Source organism: Urtica dioica, chromosome 6 (genome assembly GCF_054948205.1).
Source record: "Urtica dioica subsp. dioica isolate 48M chromosome 6, U.dioica_male_clone48M_v1_H2, whole genome shotgun sequence".
Classification (NCBI taxonomy): Eukaryota; Viridiplantae; Streptophyta; class Magnoliopsida; order Rosales; family Urticaceae; genus Urtica; species Urtica dioica.
Genome location: NC_142761.1, coordinates 41,079,995 through 41,102,645, shown reverse-complemented (window position 1 = coordinate 41,102,645; position 22,651 = coordinate 41,079,995). Strand labels below are relative to the sequence as shown.

At 41.8% G+C, this 22,651-nt stretch overlaps 1 protein-coding gene and 1 pseudogene across 1 annotated transcript; one reads left to right on the top strand and one right to left on the bottom strand.

Annotated features, from left to right (window-relative positions):
* The first annotated feature begins 1,506 nt into the window (after positions 1-1,506).
* LOC149394195 (uncharacterized) lies at positions 1,507-2,955 on the top strand. The gene is made up of 4 exons (XM_089618281.1): positions 1,507-2,040; positions 2,150-2,657; positions 2,727-2,784; positions 2,880-2,955. Exons 1-4 carry the CDS (start codon positions 1,507-1,509, stop codon positions 2,953-2,955), a joined length of 1,176 nt encoding a protein of 391 aa, XP_089474407.1.
* Positions 2,956-6,069: 3,114 nt separating this feature from the next.
* LOC149394194 (calmodulin-like protein 3 pseudogene) lies at positions 6,070-7,005 on the bottom strand (annotated as a pseudogene).
* Between the last annotated feature and the right edge of the window lie 15,646 nt (positions 7,006-22,651).

The window sequence follows — 22,651 nt, the reverse complement described above, 5'->3', positions numbered from 1 at the left end:
TGGGTGTTATGGTAAGTTCATTTTTTATTGCTTAGTTTTACACAATAAAAGAATAGAATAAGAGATTGAAAATGGAGATTGGGACCACGGGGGGGACCACTGGTGTTTATCTTCAGTTTTTGTCGAGGAAAGTGTCGTTTTTTGTCTCAAATGCATAAAGTGTAGGGTCTCCATGTTTATGACTGAGATTTTGAGTTGGTGGGAGTTATTTAATGGAATGGGGTTTTGCCTTTTTTTTGTTTATCGAGGACAGTGGAGTCTTTGTCTCGTATGTAATGTGTGTTTTCCATTTTTTTTTCCAGAAGAATTGCTCAACAGCTTCACATTAAAAGTCTACCATGGTGGGTCAATGGCATTTGAGAATGGCGGAGCGAAATACGTTGGGGGTTCCATAAGTGCTATTGACTTTGCAGATGTAGACAAGATGTCTGTTATGGAGTTGAATGGAATTTTGATGAACGACCTGGGTTATTCATCCGGGGCTGCGTACTTCTTGAAGTCAGCTACGTGCGATCAGATGTTATTTGTTGAAAGTGATGACTTTTTTATTCAAGCCGTGGCTGAGATATTGAAGACAAAGTGGGAGGTAGAAATGTTCTGTGATCACCCAGTTGAGCGAATAGAGTATGAAGTTGAGGATGATGCGCACATCGTCACGGTGACAATGAGCAGCCAATACCTGCCGGTGACAACCAATCCCAAGTTCACATGGAGCTAGAAGATCAACATGGTGAAACCGAGCAAGCAGAGCGTGATGAACCTGCCAATCAGCAAGAAAACCCTGATGTTAATGACCTTGATGATGAGCTGAATAGTGAGGACACGGATGAAGAGACATGGGAAGCAAGACAACCATGTGAAGTGGAATTCGGGTTTGAGTTGAGTGAAGAGGACATTGATGTTGATGGGGCAGCTGTGGATCTTGGGCTTGCTGGGATACGAGACAAAGGAAAGCGTATTCTCGAAGACGAAAATTCTGATCTGGACAGTGAATATGAAATTGACGCTGACGTTGGAAGGATCGACACAGATTCAGACGAAGGCACTGAAAAAGAAGATGACAAGCTTTGGAACAAGAGAAACCCCAAGAAAAAGCTGCCACGTTTTCAAGAGTTTAGAGAGGGAGCTGATATGGGTAATGTGAGCTTTAAATTAGGTTTATCATTCCCAAACTCAAAAGTCTTCAAGCAGGCAGTGAGAGAATACGCAATCCGCGAGGAAAAGGACATTTATTTAAAAAAAAATGAGAGCACACGTGTACGAGCAGAGTGTAAGGACAAAGGCTGCAAATGGGTTTGTTACGCATCGAATATGGGGACCACTGGTCTATTCATTATCAAAACGTATAATGGTGACCACTCTTGTCCCAGAGTCAATCAAAACAGATTTGCTACCTCGGCATGGCTTGCGAAGACGTATATGCAAGCATTCAAAGACAGCGAATCCTAGTCCGCACCGGACTTCATGAATCGTGTGCAAAAAGATTACGTCCTAGAATGTAATAAGATGAAGGCGTACAGAGCAAAATGGCTTGCGACAAAGGTGATTGAAGGCTCGAATAAAGAGCAATACGCGGCATTGTGGGACTATGCAGCAGAACTGAAGCGGTCAAACCCGGGTTCAACCGTTGAAATTGAACCAGAAGCTGGCCCTGACGGTAAGCCGATGTTTAAAAGGATTTACATTTGTTTCCAGGCTTGCAAGTTAGGATTTTCTCATTGCCGACCTGTGATCGGTGTCGATGGCTGCCATATCAAAGGTCACCACACTGGCCAATTACTTTCAGCAATAGGGATTGATGCGAACAACTCAATGTTCCCTATTGCCTACGCGGTGGTCGAATCCGAAGGAAGATCGTCTTGGAGTTGGTTTTTAAATTTATTAAAGGAAGACGTGAAAATCAACAACGGACACCATTGGACTTTCATCTCGGATAAACAAAAGGGATTACAAGAAGCTTTGAATGATTTATGGGAAGAAGGATCGGTCAAAGGTGAGCACCGATACTGTGCACGCCATCTTCAGGGAAATTTCACGAAGGTAGCGCTGTTCATAATTCTTGTTTTCTTTTTTTATGAAAATAAATCACTGCTGTATTGTTAATAAGAGAGTGCTTTAATTACTTAATAAGAGTAGTTAACATTAACAGGTTTTTAGAGGTCAATTTCTGAAGACCAAGATGATGGCCGCGGCTATGGCGTACTCAATGTCACGCTTTGAGGCAGAATTAGAGTTAATCAAGGCCGAAGATGAACATGCTTACAACTGGCTGATTGAAAAACAACCTCAACATTGGGCAAGGAGCCAATTCCGATCAGGTCCAAAGTGTGATATCTTATTGAATAATCTATGTGAAAGTTTCAATGGGACTAGATCAATGCTAATGGCCCGTCAAAAACCGATTTTGTCAATGTTGGAGCGGATCCGAATGTATCTACTTCAACAGTTCACCAAGCAGAGATTGGCTGCAGATAAGTGGAATGGAGAAATTGGGCCTCGAATTTACAAGATTTTGGAAACCAACAAAGTCCTCAGTGCACAAAATATACCATATTGGGCCAGCGGATCCGATTACCAAGTCTCCAACATGTTCGGTTCAATGTACGCTGTTAATTTGTCACAACACACATGCTCATGTAACAGATGGAATCTTTCAGGTAATATCGTAGTTATAATCTTTCATGTCTTTTTACTAGACTTTACTGAACATGTCATACTCTTTGCAGGAATACCGTGCTCTCATGCAATAAGTTGCATTTGGCACAAACACGACGATCCTTTGAAGTATGTCTCAATGTGGTACAAGAAGCCTTGTTACCAACAAACATATGTGCACGGGATAAGTCCTATTAATCCGTTAGAACAATGGCCACGAACAGGACTGACCCCTATGTCCATTCCACCAGACCGAGCCAAACCGGGAAGACCAAAGAAGCTCCGACGACTCGCTCATGATGACGTAGTTCCAAGGCAGGCTATAAAGATGACACGAAAATATGTCATGTCACGGTGCTCACAGTGTGGCAAAGTGGGCCACAACATCAAAACTTGTTTCAGGCGGGAGCAAGAATCACGAGTAATTTTTAACACTGCACTGCACCATTTTTCCTGTCTTTATTGAGTGTACATAACAAATATGACATTTATTGAGTGCCACAGAGGCATGGAAGAGCAAACGCAAGGACTACACAGCCACCTCAACCATCACAGCCTCCGAGTCAAGCTACACAACCATCTCAACCATCACAGCCTCCGAGTCAAGCTACACAGCCACCTCAGCCATCACAGCCTTCGACTCAAGCTACAAAACCACCAACTCAAGACACACACCCATTGAGGGTAAAAAATACTCATTCTTGTTTGAATTTCTTTTTTTTTTCTCATTCCTGTTTCAACTTCTTTTTTTTTTCTCATTCCTTTGTAATTTGAATTGTACAGAGAAGCCCGAGATTCAGGACTCACACCACGAGACAGGATCTGATGCAACCGCGGGGTTTATTCAGAGACATGTAGATGTTTTCGACAGGACTAAGTTCAAGCCTGTTTTGTGTCCTCGTGTTGTCACTCTTTTGGTTTAAGGATTTGTTTATGTACAAGTCTGTAATTTTGTTAAAAAAAAAAAGCCTAAAACATTATGAGAAAAACTAGACAAACTCTTGATGACATTTATTGGCTACATACATTATGTATTTTTGGTTTATTGGCTACACTCATGACATAAGATCAGCACATCTCATCTCTTATTTTGACTATAAATTTGGACCATTTTATTTTCGGATTTTGTGAGCACAATGTGCAAATCTGTAACACTTCTTTTTTGTTTTTTTTTTAAACATGGTGAAAGCCCAGGGATCAGCCTCCAGTGCCAGTTTAGCCAGGGCATGAGCTAAACTCATGAGCAAATCCGTAACATTTCAATTATGTCTTTCCATGATATTTGAACAACTCAGTTTATCCATGGCATTAACTCATGTCTTTCCATTATATTTGAACAAATCTGTAACATTTCAATTAGCCAGTACAAAACACCAACCATCACAGCCGTACAAAACACCCAACATACACAGTTTGTTGGTTTTAGCCCTGAATCAAAACACCAAAACAAAGACTAGAAACTCGCACACAGTAATTACCTACAAGGTCATACCAAGTCTCAAATTACAAAACCAGCATCATCAATTACTTGAACAACAGTACAACAACAATAAATAATACAAGCCATATCATCAACTTAATTTGTCTGAGATCTTTTGATTCCTTTACTACAGTGGGTTGGTGGTCGTGTAATTCTTCGGCTACTGATTCCGGCATCGTCCTCTCAAATGCATTAATCCTTTTCAACAGTCCGAGAATTATCATCGTTGATCTTGGGCACATTGGGGGGTCAAGCCACTCATGAAATCCACATCCTGGCATCGCTTTATTATGGTAAATCTCAAAAATGTTAAAACGCTATGTAAAAAATTGAAAACCTGTAAATTGGAAACAAACACGCACCTTATACTCAGGGCAGCCATAAAATCTTCGATCCAGATTTTCCGTCGTCCATGACGTGCGTTCGACCCCATTAAGCCTGCAGAAACACGCCGGAGCTCGTCGCCGAATGCTCGTCGATTCACCGACGTTGTTGACTTCTGTGCAAGATTTTCTTCGCGAAGACGATGTACGACTAGATTCCATCTACCTTCAACTCGACACTCAAAAAGAAAACAATACAGCCCTAGATTCCATGAATCGTCATCTTATTATTTCTTCAGCCCTAGCTCTTCGATTTGGGGATTTTCTCCAACATTTCGCGATTTCGTTTCTTTTCTTTTCACCCGTACATACATATAACAAAATAAAGAAGGGCAAAACAAGCCATCTTCCAAATTTGCCCAACACGTGAAAGCCACGTGGTCTAAGACCGCTTAAATTGACGACAATATTAACAGAAGGGGTCAAAGTGAGTCAGTCACAATGATGAGGGAGCAACGCTGCAGGTTATTTAGTTTGAGGACCAACTCGTTACAAGTAACAAAGTTGAGGGGCTAAATTTGTAATTAATTCTATTTAATATTGTTACTCATATGATTTGCAGAGTCCAAGAAGGTACTCGGACGGTCCGAGAACATAAGATATCTAGCACTTAGTTCGAGTCAAATAGGCCCGAGAACTCTTGAAGTTTAAGGAACGACCCATTCATAAGTCAAGAACGAACTCTATCAAGCAGAACTTTGAATAGAAAAGAAGATGGTAAGTCAAAGACTAGTCAAGACAAAGCAAACACATGTACATAATAAAAAAACAATTAAAGCAAAACGCTCACCTAGATGGTTATGCCGAGCACACGAGGAATAACCACCCACAACACACGTTCTGGGAGCGATTGTGTGATAACTGTCAAGGACGTGAGACTGATCACCCCACGTACTCGACTCAAAACGTCTATAAATAGAAGAGGAGCTCCCTTAAGAAAGACACTTCATTTTTCACGCACAAAACATAAAGTCCAAAGCTTCACATATCGTTCAGCACCCTTGTTTACTTACTCTCTTTTACTATATTAGTCTGTACTTAGAGAAAGTCTCGCCTAACTATTTGGAATTATCGGGACTGCGTTCTCGGTACCAAGTTGTACTTCGTGTGATAATTATTGTACTAATTTTACTTGTCAACAAATCTTACATGGCGGCTTCCCATTTATTTGGAGCAGAAAATGGCCCTACCGGTGGGGTTTTGGACGTGTATTAAAACAAGATTTGATATTTGAACCATATCAATTATAATTCAAATTCATTATCAGATCCATTGAAGCAACATGTTTATAATTTCAAGGTGGTTAGTCCTTCAATTTTCACTCTCTACAATACTTGTATTAATAAGTCCACATTTGCGAGATCTAAACAAATTTAATATTTTTGAGCATTATTTAGGTTTGTTAGACAGAGCATTTGGTTCAATTCTCATGGTGGCTTGAAATTGATTGTAATTTTACAGGTGTTGTAGAATAGTGGGTGAAATATTTTAGAAGAAATTTATACACATGTTCTTCGTTGACTCTCTCTCTCTCTCTAAAGAACTACTCCGAAAAGCGAATCCAGGCATTGCAATAATAACCATCATCAACATTCAAAATTAATCAGTACAAAAATCAGAAGAATAATAATAATCAATAAAGAAAATACAAATGAAATAAATCAACAAAAGACTATGTACACTCAAAGTCACACACACACACAACAACAATTAAAAAAAAAAAAAAAAATCAACAATGAATATAATTTAAATCTAGAGTCATGACTAAGTGGTGGTAGAAGAGACCAACGGAGCAGAAGAAGAAGATGAAGAAGAAGAAGGGACAGAGGAGGGTTTCATCATATGGCGAAACTCGTCGAAGTTGACACGTCCGTCTCCGTCGGCGTCGACTCTGTCGATCATCCGCCGGCACTCCTCCCGAGATCCGCCGTGAGGGAGGCCCAGCGAGGTCAGCACCGCCCTGAGCTCGTCCTCGCTGATGAACCCGTCGCCGTTGGCGTCGAACACCTTGAAAGCCTCCCTCATGTCCGCGTCCACGTCGGCATCGTCGGAGGAAGAGTGGTGGTCGCCGGAGATGGAGCGGTAGAGCTCGGCGAACTCGTCGGCGTCGACGCAGCCGTCGCCGTTGGCGTCGACTGATCGGAGGAGGAGAGAGAGGTCCTTTTCCGGCACAGACATTCCGAGCCTCTCCAGAGACTGACTCAGCTCCTCCTTCGTTATCCGACCGTCTCCGTTCCGGTCGAACATCTCGAAAACCCGCCTCACTTCCCTCTGATCCATCTCCAAAGCCATCGATCTCTCTCTCTCTTTTCCTCTCTCTGATCTCTCTTTATATATAGTGCTGCTGATACTACAACTTGGGATTAATATATTTTTCCACGCGTATACTATTATTGTTGTTGTTGCTGTTGTTTATTTGATTGCAGGCTCACAAAAACGCGTTGTTATAATTGCGGTTTGGTGTGTCTTGTGTTTTTATATTTGAGAGAGCGAGAGAGAGAGAGAGAGGAGTGGTTGTGTTGATTGTTTTTTTTTTTTTTTTCTTTTGCTTTAAGCGACCGTTGATAACGGATCTGGAACATGACGACGACCGTTTTCATTTACTTTCAAACGGCTCCTTTTTCTACATTGTGACACGTGGCACTCTACCTACGGCGTATCCTCTTTATCGACGCGTCTCGTTTTCTTCTTCAGTGCATGTAATGTGTGTATGAAAAGAGGCACAACCCTCGCCAATCATAAAATTGTGTCTTTCTAGCAAAAAAAAAAAAAAAAAAAAAAACATAAAATTGTGTCTAACTATGTCGATCGTTAAATATATATGAGTCACAAATAGACAAGGGAAATAAAGAAAAAAAATGATATAGATACATACATGGACGGAGCACAAACGACCTCCGAACCTGCATACATATATATATACAGGGTCGGCCCAAACTCATCGGGGATTCTAGGTGATTCAATATTTTGGGGTCCTATAATACTAATAAAAATTTAAATTTTCAAGGTAAAAAATATAAATTTTTTAGAAAATGAGCAAAAAATATAAATTTTTAAGGTAAAAAAATGTAAATTTTCTTAAAAATAGACAAAAATATAAAATAAATTTTTTTTAATTTGCCCAACCCAATTGGGGACCCAAGGCACAAACCTTGCCCGCCTTAGGTCAGGGCCGGCTATATATATATATATATATATATATATATATATATATATATATATAATATTCTGGTAATTATCTATTTTTTTTTTAAAAAAATTTCTTGTAATAACTTGCTTCTCATTCTTGTATAGAATGTTCTGCTCTCTTTGTAAATTTTATATTATGCCTTGATTTCAATCTTTTGAAAAATAAAATCATTTTCAAACTCGCTGACGATAAAGATGAAATAGTATTTTCGAAAACAAATTATAGTTTAAGTTAATGTAGTAAGTATTCGGTATAAACACAATTATATGTTTTTATGAATATTTTAAATTCGTGAGGTATTTCAAAAATTATTTCAAACACGAGATAATTAGAAAATTATTTATATATTTAAAAGTAGTTATGTAATTTTAACTTTGTAGTTCAAAGTTTTTTTTTCTGTATATTAGTCTATTACTTTTTTTTTCTTCAAATTAGTCCCACCCAAAAACCTACTCAAGGCTCTTACGCCGATACAGAGAGGATGACTTATGTTAGTTATTTTCTTGATGTTAGAAAAAAGATAAGAAGCAAAAAATTGTATAGATTTCCTTTGTTTTTGCATAAGATCTTCTACACTACATGTATACGATGTGCCATTAAAATACCAATTCAATAAATCAATGTCGCTATCTAAAATGTTTAAAATTTGAAGGGCCACGCATATTGAAATAAAAGAGTCAAATTAAAGTAAAAAAGTGCACGTAATGTTGAGTGATTTTGCTTGAAAAAGATTGAAATTTGAAACTATTGTTCTTTATTTTTGTTCTTTTAATATAAATAAATTTATGGCAAACCACTAAGGTAGAAGAAGATCCAAATTAAAAGTTGAGGGGTCACACTATATAGTATATAACTCATATACTAGCTAGCTTCTACTTCACAGCTGTTTCCACTTAAATTAGTCGCTTGCCTTTTGAAATTTTCAAAATCCTTCCGACTTATAAGCAAAGTATCTATCTTTATTAAAAATAAAAATAAAAAAATTAAGCAAAGTATCTATCTCCAGCTAGTTCGGCGAATCATTTTCCTCACTGTCTCCCATATTTGGTGGAAAGAAATATGCTAAAGTATTGAAAATCAATTAAAAGGAAAAGAAAAAAAAAAAAGAGAGAGCAGAAGAAATTTTCCTTCACAATATGTCAATAACATTTGGTCTTCAAGTATATATATAATGATTTTATGGTTATATAACCATATAAAAACTTTAAGTTTGCATGATAGTCAACGTTTATTTAATTATAATTAATTAGTCATTGATTATATTAGTTACAATTAAATTGATTACTTTGTCTAAATAATTTTTGTCTATTAATCGAGTTATTTGAGAAAAATTATCAATTTAATTATAGTTATTAGAATCAGTGGTTGTTTCCATACCCCTTTTTTCTACTTTCATTATTCTTTTTTGTTGGTTTTGAATTAATACTATTTCTAAATGTAATGGAACATGAATAGTTTCCGACTCTATTTAAGATGTAGTTAGTAGTACCCTACTAAGGGGTGTGTAGAGTCTGATATGTTCTCAAATCAAACTCTAAATTATTTAAAATGATTTGCAAAAATCGAGTGCGGACCCAATTGTTTAAGAAAATATCCGTTAAGAAAATAACTCAAATCAGTACAAGTCATTTTCAACAATATTGCTTTTTTTTTAATAAATCTCATTTTTACCCCATGGACTCGTACCTCGGTTACATTTCGCCTCATCTACTCGATAATGTTGCATTGAGAATCTCTTAACTAATAGCGTTATTACACGTTGCCACTTCTGTCTAATTTCGAACGTTAAATGTCACGTTTTTAATCACGTGAGATTTAAAATATGTGCAGTTATCAATATACCCTCGTTTTATTATTTTTATAATAATAAATTTTTTAAAAAAAAAACTCTTCTTTCTCTTCTCTTCTTCTCTTTCTCCTTCTCCGAGGCATGTCCCCTCCATTTCTTCTTCTTTTTCTTCTCTCTTGAACCAACCCTCCCACCGAAGCATTGATGACCTTATTGTTCGCCTCTCCAGAGCTTCCCATCTGAAAACACAAAGAAAGCCCCAAATCGCAATACCAATAGCAATCCAAGCTCTGCTCTTATTCACCGAAGAAACTAGATCTGCGTCGTTGGTGATTGTTGTTACTTCTCCAGAGAAAGTACTTCTGAGCGTGACTCGCCACCTAAGTCGACGTCCGAAGATATTACAATTCCATCTCACGGAATCAAATAGAACCCGAGCCCAACAGTGTTTGGTCCGAATGTCTGTGAGTTTATATGTTAGTTTGAATTTTGGAATCGGGGCTTTATTTTCATCGAGTTGATTTCCTTTCTCACAATTTCCACAAATTCGAGCAAAATCCAGACTCAAGTAAATACAGTAAATCGCAGAATCAACATAGAAGCAAAAGCCCCAAATTTGAAATAAGAAAACTCTAATTTACGAAGGAAAAACAGGGATTTCCATGGGTTTTTACCTAGCTGTGTGAATCACGGAAGATATCAGGTGAAAATCACTTCCCTCCGTCCATGGATTCACGGCGAAGCTTTGATGAACAATCAAAATCGAACTGTCACGCCCCGGAGAAGAAACATAGGAAAAAGAAAAAAAAAACGCAGAAGAGAATGAAGAAAGAACCACGACCGAAGAAAAAAAGAAGAAGAAAAAGATGAGCGAGAAGGAAAGAAGAAGAGAATGACAGAGAGAGTGAGCAGGAGAGATAGCGTGGGTGAGGGCTGAGCGAAATCAAGAAGAAGAAAGAGAGAACTCGCGAGAAAATGAGGGAGGCCGAGAATTCACGCCGGAGAATAAGAGAAACGCTGGAAATCGCGTGAAGTGAATGAGTTTGCTTCCTTCTCCGACCCCTCTTCTTCCTCGTCCTCATTTTTTTTTTCTTTTTCCTATGTTTCTTCTCCTGGGCGTGACACGAACTGATATAATAACAATTTGATAAACAATTTTAAATATTAAAAGTATTTAGAATAACCAAAAATACTATTATACCGTTTAAAATCATGTCACGTCATCAATACATGATAACTTAACGTCCAAATACTGACGGAAGTGGGACCTTGTAACATGTATCTGAGTTTTGAGTTGAGTTATGCAATATTTTCGAGTCTAGGGGGCGAAATGTAACGAAGGTACGAGCCCAAGGGGTAAAAATGGGATTTATTCCTTTTTTTTAACACATTAACATGAGAATAAAAACATTGGATAAAAAATTATAGGCGCTTTAGTAAAGTAATCAAATTCAAACGTTGAAATTTTGATTAAAATAAATGTTCAAATTTTAATTTTTCCAACATTTTAATTTAAAAAAAAAAAATTAACCACCTATTTGTATTAACTAGCAAAATTTGAAAGGAATAACCCTAGTGTAATTACCGCCGATTTTCACATTTAACTATTAAAAGAAAATAACTCATATTTATTATGGTAATAACTCATATAGTAACTCTTAACTGATATAAAATATCTAATCTGAATTTATTTCTCAATCGCAAACACAAAAATAAATATGACCACTGGTCAAAAGACTGAATATTTGGCCAACTAACCGATTATGAAACATTTAAAAGTACGAAACGTTTTAAATGACTAGTTGGTTATAAAATATGAAACGCTGGATAAAATGAAATTCTAACATTTTAAATAGCTTAATTAGTATAATTTATCAAAATTTAACATATAAATTCTATATATTGATTAACATCATCAACCCAAGCTTAAAAAAAACATCATCAACCCATATTATTAGGTTTATATGCATTAGTATTATAAATCCATGTGTTACAGTTTGGACCACATTCTGCACTTTTGAAATTGGGTAAGATTGTTTCAGACCTGTTTAAAAATTGAAACAATCGGATCAAATTAGAGAAAATTCATTTTAAATTGACAAAAAAAAAAAAAAAAAAAAAAAAAAACTTGTATGTGGTCCGGTCCGATTTACGTTTTTAAGTACTCTTTATCTCATTTTTTTAAAATACAAAAATGTTACTTACAAGCATTTCATTTTTTTGGTATCTTATCTATTGTATAGTGTCCCTCTAAATAAATTGGACATACAATGGTTTCACTGACGGTCGGTTTGTAGCAGACAATAAGTTGACCAAAGCTACTACTTGGATGCTTTATTCATTTCATTAATTCATACACGCTTTTAATAAAAAAAAAAGGCTATAGCCACAAGAGACCAAATTATAGTATTTCATCACAACTGGCCTTGAAATTAGGAAACATATCTGTTTCCATATGATTCTGAGCTGGCCTATCTCTTTCTCTCTATGAATGTGTGGGTGTGAGACCTGAATTTTTCTTAGCTTCAAATTAAGCAGATGTTCATATATTGTGTTTGTTAGGAAAGTATAGGCAGTTTGGTGGACAAGAGGGTGTGTGTTCATGAAAGAGAATTAGGAAAATAAATCTCAAAAACTACTTAATCATGGGAAAACAACCACACTAAGCCTATTGTTAACATAGAACTTGGAGAGAGACAAAACACACTGTAAATTATATGGGGTTTGTAAGAGCACCACACCCAGATTAATAACATATGAAATGAATAGCTATCAATAGAATTTAAGAAACATTAATGATATTAATAGAAATCGAATGGGATTTCGTAGATTTTACTAATAGAAATAGAAACTATACTAATAGAAATAGAAATAGAAACTATATGGGGTTCGTAGATTTCCGACCACGACGGGGGAGGCTTTTGCTTTAGGTTCGAACTCGATTCGGACAAGAAACGGGTCTGGGACCTTGGGCCTTGGACGTTTGACAAGTCCTTGGTGGTTCTGCGTGACCCGGGTCTGGGAGGAGAAGGTAATGACGAGTTTAGATATGTGGAGTTTTGGATTCAATTGCACGGCGTTCCGGAGAAGTATCGGTCGGCGACGATGGGAGAAATGATCGGAAAACGCCTAGGACGTGTCCTGAAGGTTGATAAAGACAGGGAGAACCGGATTTACGACGACTTTATTCGGGTCCGAGTGGCGATCGACATCGGGAAGCCTCTGTCTAAGGGGATCCACATTATGCTTGGTTCTGAAAAAACCTGGGTTGCGTTCAAGTTTGAAAAATTACCTGATTTTTGCTATTCGTGTGGTAGCCTCGGCCACGGATTCCCGGAGTGCTCGAGTAAGGTGAACATTGCCGGCGAGTCGGGTGTTCTGAATTTTGGTGCGTGGCTGCGGGGGGAGGCGCCCATCAGAACCGATGTCGGGGGAATTAGAGTCTTTAAAGGCTCTGGCTCGTCGGTGGGAAAAGGTTGGGCGGGTCCGGAAACTACTCCGGCTAAAGCCATGGCTACGTCTCCTGCGATGGAAACTAATCAAAGCAATCAGAGTGACAGTGGCGACTTCAATCAACCGGGAAACTCGGAGAATCGTGGCGCCGCTGAGATGGAGTTCGAGATGGGGAGCTCGGGTACCAAACACTCCTCTTCCAAGTCGGGTAAGGGGAACCTCATTCCCCGACGAAGAAGGGGGCGGCCGAAGGAGAACAGCTCGTCGGCGACGAAGACCCATCCACCGACAACGGAGATGAACCGGGAGTTGGAGACACCGCCATTGACGAAGTCCCACGCGCCAGAGCCACACGCGCCTGACCCGAAGAAGAACCCGGGGAAGGAGCCCACGTCGTCGGAGATGGAGCCACCGCCGCTAAGCTCGGTGAGGACCCAGGTGGGGGCGTCCACGCCGGAGACGACGCCACAGGTGCAGAGATCTGTGCCGTCCCAGAAGACCACGGCGAGTACAACCTCGGAGCCGTCGAAGCCTCAGATGCCGAGATCTGTGCCGACCCAGAAGTCCACGGCGTCGTCGAAGCCTCAGATGCCGAATTCGGAGCCGACCCAGAAGACCACGGCACCGTCGAAGCCTCTGATGTCGAAATCGGTGCCGACCCAGAAGACCACGGCGCCGTTGAAGCCTCAGAACGTGGAGAAGACGACCACGCCGGCGACGCTGCTTCTGACGCCAAGCCCAAGACCGGAAGCTCCGGACGATTCTGACTGTGGGCCCACGACTGGAGGTGCTGAATTCAGACCGTTGGTGGAGGTGGGAGTTGTTCGCTCGTCACCATTTTGGCATGACAAAATCTGGGTAAATCCGGATCTGGGGGAAGGCTTTCCCTTAGTTGAGGGGAAAGTTGGTGAAGCCCCTGTTTTTTCGGCTAATACAGGTGGGAGCAGGTCTGCTGGCGTGGGGCGCGAGGCTAAGGGAATGGCTTCGGTTTTCCCTCTGCCACTGGAGAGTCCACGCTAAAAGCTGAGGATAATGGTTTTCAGGAGGGACCCACGCCAAATCCCCTTCCTCAAACCGTGGTGGGCCAGGTCCAGATTGCTAATGGGGCCAGATTCAATCATGGGCTCACTCAACAAAAGACTTTGGGCCTTTCTTTTCAGAAGCCCATCGCTGATGGGTCTTTCAAGGTTGAGGGGAAAAAGGAGATGGGGCCCTGTGGTGGCGATAGAGGGCTTTCGGGCAGCGGCACGAGCTTAGGAACGACGGGAATTGCCGAAGGAGGAGCTGGGAAAAGAAAACCCAACGACCGGCTTAGAGTTGGAAGTGTGAAGAGAATGGCGCGTCTCATCGAGGCCGGTGGCGAGACAAATGGTGTCCCTGAGAGATCCATTGAGGATTCCCACGGTGTCCATGATAACTTAGAGACCGATCTGGGCAGAGCGGGACACCCGAAGAAAATGGCGCGCCTCTCAGGGGGTCTCCCTCCTAGGACTTCGAGCTTCCCCCTCCCCGCCTCGACGGACCCTTCGGTAAGATCACATATCACCCATCATTCTCATTCTTTGCAGTTTGATACAGGACATAGAGACTTTTTTCCAGCTACTCTAGCCCTAGGGGATAGGGACCCTATTTCTGTTACTACGGATCTATGGGATAGAGACTTACTTTCTGCCACACACGACCTAGGGAAGAGAGATGTAGTTCATGTTACTCGTTCTTTGGAAGTTTCTAGCTCACTAGATTCGACCTTAGCTGTTACTGATGAGAGAGCGGCGCCCCTCGAGAGCGAGGGCCGCCGAACGCAATGATTGGCGTTATTTGGAACGTCCAGGGGTTGGGTAACCCCGGGACGAGGTCAGCCCTCCTTGCTCACGTTCGTGATCATAGTCTCGATTTTGTTTTTCTTTCGGAGACTAGACTACGGCGCGAGGGGGCTGAAAGGGTGAGAGTGTTGCTGGGTTTTGATGGTTGTATGACGGTGGACTGTCTTGGTAGGAGTGGAGGTTTGATGTTTCTTTGGAAAGAGCCAGTGAGATTCCTACTCGGGACGTTTTCGAGATATCGCATCGAGGGAGATTTGGTTAACGAGTTAGGCGAGAGTTGGAGATTTGCGGGGATCTACGGAGATCCAGTGAGCACCCAGAGGAGACATACCTGGGAGCTTATTCGTCGCCTCCGGAGCTCTTTCACGGGCCCTTGGTTAGTTGGGGGCGACATGAACGAAGTTGCCTCCAACTCTGAGATTAGAGGAGGTAGAGACAGAGGTCCCGGCCAGCTATCTGCTTTCAGAGAGATGATTTCGGATTGCGACATCCATGACTTAGGTTTCGAGGGAGACCCCTTCACCTGGCGCAGAGGAAGTATAGAGGAGCGCCTGGACAGATGCCTTGCTTGCCACGAGTGGAGTGATCTCTTCCCCTCGGCCACTGTTCGACACTTGAGGTTCTGGAGATCGGACCATAGACCTCTTCTTTTGCTTACGGCGGGTTTCAGAGATCGCCGACGGAGCAGGAGGCCGGGGCGTTTCTTCTTTGAGGAGTCTTGGATTGGTGAGCCTGAGTGTGACGAGCGGATACGTAGAGCTTGGGGGATGGGCCAGAGTGACGACCAGAGTCCGAGCTTAGCTGATGCGATCTATCAGTGCAGACGGAGCCTCTCCCGCTGGGGCGGAGAAAGGAACAGTGAGATCAGAGCCAGGATTGAGAAGCAGAAGATGATCGTTGAGCTCGCGGGTCGTTCGAGCCCGGATTTCTGTATGGAGTCCTTCAGACGGGAGGAGAGACAGCTTGACGCCTTAGTTCAGAAGGAGGAGCAGTACTGGAGACAGAGGAGCAGAGTGTCCTGGATGCGGTGCGGGGATAAGAACACGAAGCTTTTTCACCGTAAGGCTTCGGCTAGGAAGAAGAGGAACGCTATCAGAGGACTGGAGGACGATCACGGGGATTGGCACAGTGGAGACACTGAGATAGAGAGGATCGTCTCTGGTTACTTTGAAGACATTTTCTCTTCTGCGAGGCCTTCTACGCAGAGAATCGAGTTAGTTTCTGCGGGCGTACAGCCTAGGATCTCGGAGGCTTTGAACGCCGAGTTGGAGCGCCCTTTTGAGCCAGGGGAGGTGAAAAAGGCGCTTTTCTCGATGGATGCTATCAAGGCCCCGGGAAGTGACGGCTTTCCCGCGATCTTCTACCAGAGATATTGGGACGTAGTAGGCGAATCGGTCTTGAAGACCTGCCTTGGGATTCTTAACGACGGGGACGAGGTGACCACCATTAATGATACTGTGGTCACCCTTATCCCCAAAGTTGAGGACCCGAGACGGGTCAGTGACTTCAGACCGATCAGCCTGTGCAATGTGATCTATAAGATAGTGGCCAAATGCTTGGTCAACCGTCTTAAGACTACTATGCACGATGCTATCTCTGAGTCCCAGAGCGCTTTCGTTGGTGGTAGACTGATCTTCGATAATGTCATGGTTGGTTTCGAGGCTCTCCACACGATGAAGCGGAAACGCTTCGGAAATGGAAAGTGTGCGTCTCTCAAGCTTGACATGGCGAAGGCCTTCGACAGGGTTGAGTGGGCCTACCTGGAGTCGATGATGCTGAGACTGGGATACAGCACGCGATGGGTGCACCTTATCATGAGATGCGTTACCTCAGTCAGATTCGCTTTCAACATCAACGGCTCCATCCGAGGCAGTGTGACTCCCCTCAGAGGCCTCCGCCAGGGGGACCCTCTCTCTCCTTTCCTTTTCCTCTTCTGCTCTGAGGGTCTCTCGAGCCTCTTTCGTGCGAGCGAGGATTCTGGAGCGATTTCTGGAGTCCGGTTCCGGGACCTTCATGTGTCTCACCTTCTCTTCGCGGATGATAGCTTGGTTTTTTGCAAAGCGACACCTGAAGAGTGTGAGAGGATTACAGACATTTTACGGACTTACTCTGAGGCCTCAGGCCAGATGGTGAACTTTCAAAAGTCCGATGTTTGTTTTGGTACGGAGGTTAGCGATGAGGAGGGTGAGGTTCTGGCTCAGATCCTAGGTGTTAGGAAGACGGACTGCCATAAGCGATACCTGGGTCTTCCCGCGTTCACTGGTCGGAAGAAGGCGGAGCTTTTTGGATTTGTAAGAGACCGCGTTTGGGCCAAGATTAAGAGTTGGAATGGCCTCTCCCTCTCGCAGGCTGGCAGAGAGGTCCTCATTAAATCCGTCCTTCAATCGATCCCCAGTTACGTGGCCTCGTGCCACAAGATCCCGCTGCGTTTGGTTAGAGACATTCACTCGGCGATCGCCAGATTCTGGTGGGGGGGTGGAACAGCGACGAAGAAGATCCACTGGTGTAAGTGGGAGGACCTCACGCGACACAAGTCAGAGGGCGGGATGGGCTTCAGAGATCTGGAGAAGTCCAACCAGACCCTTCTGGCTAAGAGTGTCTGGAGGCTTCTCAGGAGACCGGATAGCCTGGTAGGACGTGTTTATAGACTGAGCTACTTCCCCGACGGTGATATTATGACGGCCCTCCCTGGTTCGTGTAGCTCTTCCATATGGCGCAGTCTTCTTTGGGGACGTGAGATCATTCAGTCCAGTTCGAGATGGAGGATCGGAGACGGGGAGTCTGTGTTGGTCATGGGCGACAGTTGGATTCCGAGGGACAGACCAGCCCCCTGGATTGACCCCCCTTGGATTCCCCCCGATATGCGGGTAGCTGAGCTTATGAGACTCGACGGTAGCTGGGACGCTGGTCTTATCACTGCGATGTTCGGGGAGGAGGACGCTGCGGCGATCCTGAGCATCCCGTGTGGGGGTGAGGGCATTCCTGACGTGCGACGCTGGCATTTCACAGAGAACGGAGAGTACTCCGTCAAGAGTGGCTTCCGTGTCGCGATGGAGAGAGCCAGTTCTCCGGTCGCCAGTTCTTCAGACCCGACGGGGATGGAGAAGTGGTGGACGAAGTTCTGGCAGCTGAGAGCTCCTCCTAAGGTGAAACTCTTCTGTTGGCGAGTCTGTTTAGGCCAGATCCCGGCCAGAGCAGTCTTAGCCAAGAAGAGGATCACCTCTGACGACAGCTGCCCTGTCTGTCAGGAGGCGAGGGAGACTGTTTTCCACACTTTTTGGGGTTGCAGGTGGAGCAGGAGAGTCTGGAAAGAGGTGGGCTTCGGCCACATTCTTCCGCCTTTCAGAGACGGCGATGCTTTCGACGCTATCCTCAGAGCGACGGAGACTCTTGAGGTTCGTTTCCATGAGCTTTTCATTACCATTATTTGGGAACTTTGGAACCACAGGAACAATGTCTTGGCCGGGAGATCAGCTTGGAGCCAGCCACAGCTAGTCCAGTGGACGGTGAGCTTCCTCGAGGAGTACAGAGCGGCTACGATTGGGGAAACTCTGACGAGCACGAGGGTGACTACGACCCCCAGATGGACCCCCCTAGTGACGGGACCCTCTCGATTAACGTCGACGCGGCACTCGCTCGCGACCGTGGAGGCTTCGGTGTCGGTTGTATAGTTCGAGACCACACCGGAGAGGTGATCGCCTCGCAGACGCTTTTCCTGGCTAGGGGGTTCTCCCCCCAGCTTGCGGAAGCGTATGCTGTCCTCCAGGGCATAGAGCTAGTTCGCAGTGTCGGTGGCAGGAGAGCGGAGATCCAGTCTGACTGCCTGGGGGTGGTGAGAATGATCGATGAGGGCGTGACGCCTGCGACAGAGCTTGGGACGATCCTGCACCGCATCTTCAGAGAGGTGAGGGAGCTTGAGGTTTTTCGCATTATGCATATTTCTCGTCTTTGTAATGTTGCTGCGCATAATCTAGCGCGCTACGCGGTTAACCATCACTCGTCCTCGACCTGGCTGGGTTTAGTCCCGCCTTGTTCGGAAGAGGCCATTAAAGCCGATGATCGCGAGTTGAGGTCCCGCGCGGCCTCCTAGGGCCTTGTTTGTTTGAGTTTATTTTTGTTTCTTTCCGTTGGTTTCTTTTCACTCGTATCTTTGTAACCACGGTATTCTTCCGCCATACGTGAGGGCTTTTATGATATTCCGTGGCTCCGACCACGTTTCCTCAAAAAAAAAAAAAACTAATAGAAATAGAATAAACATATAATATAGTACTCTCTCGGTGATGCTCGACAAATACTGAATATGCAAACATTGAAATAAAAAAAAAAAAAAAAAACTAACGTAAGTGAATTTCTTTAGATTTAGAAACTCTTATCCTACTACGAATCCTAGTCAATTAAAAAATACCTAAATTACCCTTATTAGTTAAAATACTAATAATTATTGAACTAAATGACATTATGCCACCGAAATCCACCTTGCTCTCAAGTAGAATGTAGGAAAATGTAACCCCATGTCTCCCACCTCGTCTCGTATTTGGGTAATTTCATACATTTTCTTGGTCATCTCTTGTCGCTTTCTTGACCTCATTGTCCTCCTCCAAACGTATGTTAGTTTCGCCAGTCAATCGGATAATCTGTGGCGAATGATCTTTGCACCTGCGTCTGAGGGGCAAATTTTTCTTCACATTGGAAGCACAATCCTTCGGCCCGCTCGGCTAGAACTTCAACCTCTCTTCCCCAGTGAAGCCGCCAATTGGTCTCTCGTCTGATCTTCGTTGGTGATATCTCTTCAGTTGAGTTAAAATTTAAATCACCATACTACGGCTCGCATGTCTACCTTCGGCTCCATCTCTTTGCTAGCTTCTTATATATCCTCGATTTGTTGAACGTGCTCGATAGTATCAAGTAGTCCGCACGGGTCCCATGTACACATTACTTCATGATTATCGACAGTGTGCTAGCTAAATTTACGTTATTGCTTAATTGATCAAAATGGGCATCATAAAATAGTCAATAAATTCGTTTAGTCTTTTAAATTCCGGCGAAGTACCGCTGTTGGAGTAGAAGCAACCGACGAAGAGCATGTTTTTCGTTTTCAGAATTATGTCGTTTTATTAAAAGTTAGAGAAAATTTGCACAATTGAGATTTAAACTCAAGACCTATGTCTTGGGTGCAAAAGTTTTTACCACTAGACCAAATTATAATCTTGTTATATTTCATACAATAAATATGTAAATCAATAATTTTAATATAGAAATCATATAAAAAGAAAAATAAAACAATAAATTTAGAATTAGTATAAAAAGTTAGTAAAATTGTGTCTCATATAAATTATAAATATATATATATATATACACACATTTATACAACTAGATATATATATACACATTTATACAACTAGATTTATGTATTGGGTATAAATACGTTGAGATTGAAATTAATGAGTATTTGATATTGTGCAAAACAATTAGATATCGAAGATTATAAAATGTACTTGACATAAATCTCAATTAAAAATTGAAAAAATACATACATATATATAACATGTAATATTATTTCCATTCGGTTTTTCATCGAAAACGGCATTTGACAACGGTATAATATTTACATTTTTTACATTTTTTTTGTTCGATTTTTCGTCAGCTTTCGATTTTTCGTAGATTAAAAAATTCAAAACGACGTCGAAAATGGCATTTCGAATTTAAATTCGTTACACATCGTGGTAAACTATATTATCTGTATTGAAGTACAGATGTAGATAGTTTTATGGGTTTGTTGTTTGTGTAAGACTACAATCGTACGAAAGCTCCGATAATGTATATTATCAACTTAGACTAAAAGATCTATCTTCATACCGATTGACACAAATACACATACAAACAAAAAAAGGAAATTCATCACAAAATGCTAAATATATACACAAATCACTATTACAACCCGCGGTAGAGTACAAGGTAAAGGAAAGTCACAAAAGTGTTTGGATACAACAATGAATATGAAACACAAAATTATAATAAAATGGAATATTATTTTTTCTATTATATTTTTTAAAAAAGAATTTGTGTGCATCATGATATGAATATGTAGAGCACTGGACCAGTTGGGCTTGGGCCTATAGTTGCACCAACCCACCTACACTAAAACTAAATATCCCAAAATTAATAATCTAGCCACCCAATACATCATCTAAGTCTATATTCAGCAACCCTAATTTCCAAATCACAATCACAATCACAAACTCACTCTCACTCTTAAACTTGAGCCTTCTCTCCCAAACTTGTGATAGTAACATCAAATTCAAATGTTTTACCCATTTCTCCTATGACAAGCGCGAGAACACCACTCTCTAGTATTATGACGTATTTTTAATAGCATTAAAAATGATAACATCAAGAGCAAAAACGATATCGTTTAGCCTAATCCTCATTCGATCTCGTTAGGTCTCGTTTGGCCTCGTTCGACTTTGTTTGGTCTAGTTTTGCCTCGTCCTTGTTTGGCCTCGTCCACCATGCTCTGTAAATACTCATCTCACCCAAGAAGAAAAATGGAACCAATTCAAAAGAACACATTCTAAGAAGAGAAAATATATTACAACTCCTCTCTCTCTCTCTCTCTCTCTCTCAAAATCCAACACAAAAGCAAAAAACTTGTTTCCAAACATCCAATTTCAAGAGAAAAAGAAAAAAGAACCACAAAAAGCTCCCAAAGCTCCCAAAGCCCTCAAAAGACGGAAAAAGATCGAGAAAAAGACGAAGACGAAGACAAAGATAAAAGAAGAATGAATCAAAACCAAGATATGAAGCAAAAGAGAAGACGAAGAACCCAAGAGAAGAGAACGAAGATAAGACGAAAAATCTGACGCGAACGACGAAGAAGGCAAGAAGAACATAATCCCCAATGCGAATGACTCTCAAGAGGAAGCAAGCATTCACCACTCTTTCGAGACCCGAGGAAACGTAACCTCGACAACACAAGATCGAGACATGTCGCAAGCTTGCACCCCGACGTGTCTCTTGAATGTTATCCCATAAATTGCATTAACACCTAGTCCATTAGAGGAAAAAGGTTGTTATGAAAATGAATTAGACTGTAATGCCAACGTGGCACTTTACTCGCTTTCTATTTAATTGCAGGTCTTAGCATGTGTCTTGACTCTGAGACTATATATAGTCTGAGTCTTCATTGTAAACATTAAGCTTGATTCTATACAATTCATTTCTCGCTATCTCTCTTCTTCAAACCTCTTTTATGGTATCAAAGCCTTAACTCCAGCTTCGGAAAGGGAATCTCGATCATGACGGCGAGCTCAACCACTAAGAGCGAAAATGAAATTAACAATAAGCATTTGTAAAAATAATAATAGTCGAAATTACAACTTCAGTTCACATATTTTAGAATTGATTTTTTTAACAAGGTATTAAATTATATCCGAAAGTGACCTTAAGAGTCGAGGTTGCTCACGAAGTTGTATGCATGTAAAGATGTTGACTAATTTCAAGTGTAGTTGTGATCGTCGATCAGTAATGATTAAGATGATTTGGTAGAATGCTGGTCTATTGAGACACTCTGGTGAGAACATCTTGTGAAAAAATGGACAAGATTTTATTTTTTACGTTATGATTCTTCCACCGTTTGATAGAATCTCATATTGAGATCTAGAGAGAGAAAGAATGATGAGATAGTGAAAAGAATATTCTCATTACTGAATTTGATGGTTACAGAAGATATTTGTACAATCAAGTAAGCGTAACTAACTTCATAACAAACTAACAGCCGGTGCCACATGACATCACACGACTGGAGGTCTAACCAACTAATGTAGACTCTAGTACACATGAGTGACCTCTAGTACACGTCAGAGAGGTGTAGGTATTCTG

Bases quoted from the DNA above. Each gene is read 5' to 3' on its own strand.
- LOC149394195 (XM_089618281.1), top strand. From the start codon at position 1,507: ATGAAGGCGTACAGAGCAAAATGGCTTGCGACAAAGGTGATTGAAGGC. The intron at 2,658-2,726 runs GTAATATCGTAG...TACTCTTTGCAG, and splicing joins TAACAGATGGAATCTTTCAG to GAATACCGTGCTCTCATGCA. The intron at 2,785-2,879 runs GTATGTCTCAAT...GGCCACGAACAG, and splicing joins AAACACGACGATCCTTTGAA to GACTGACCCCTATGTCCATT.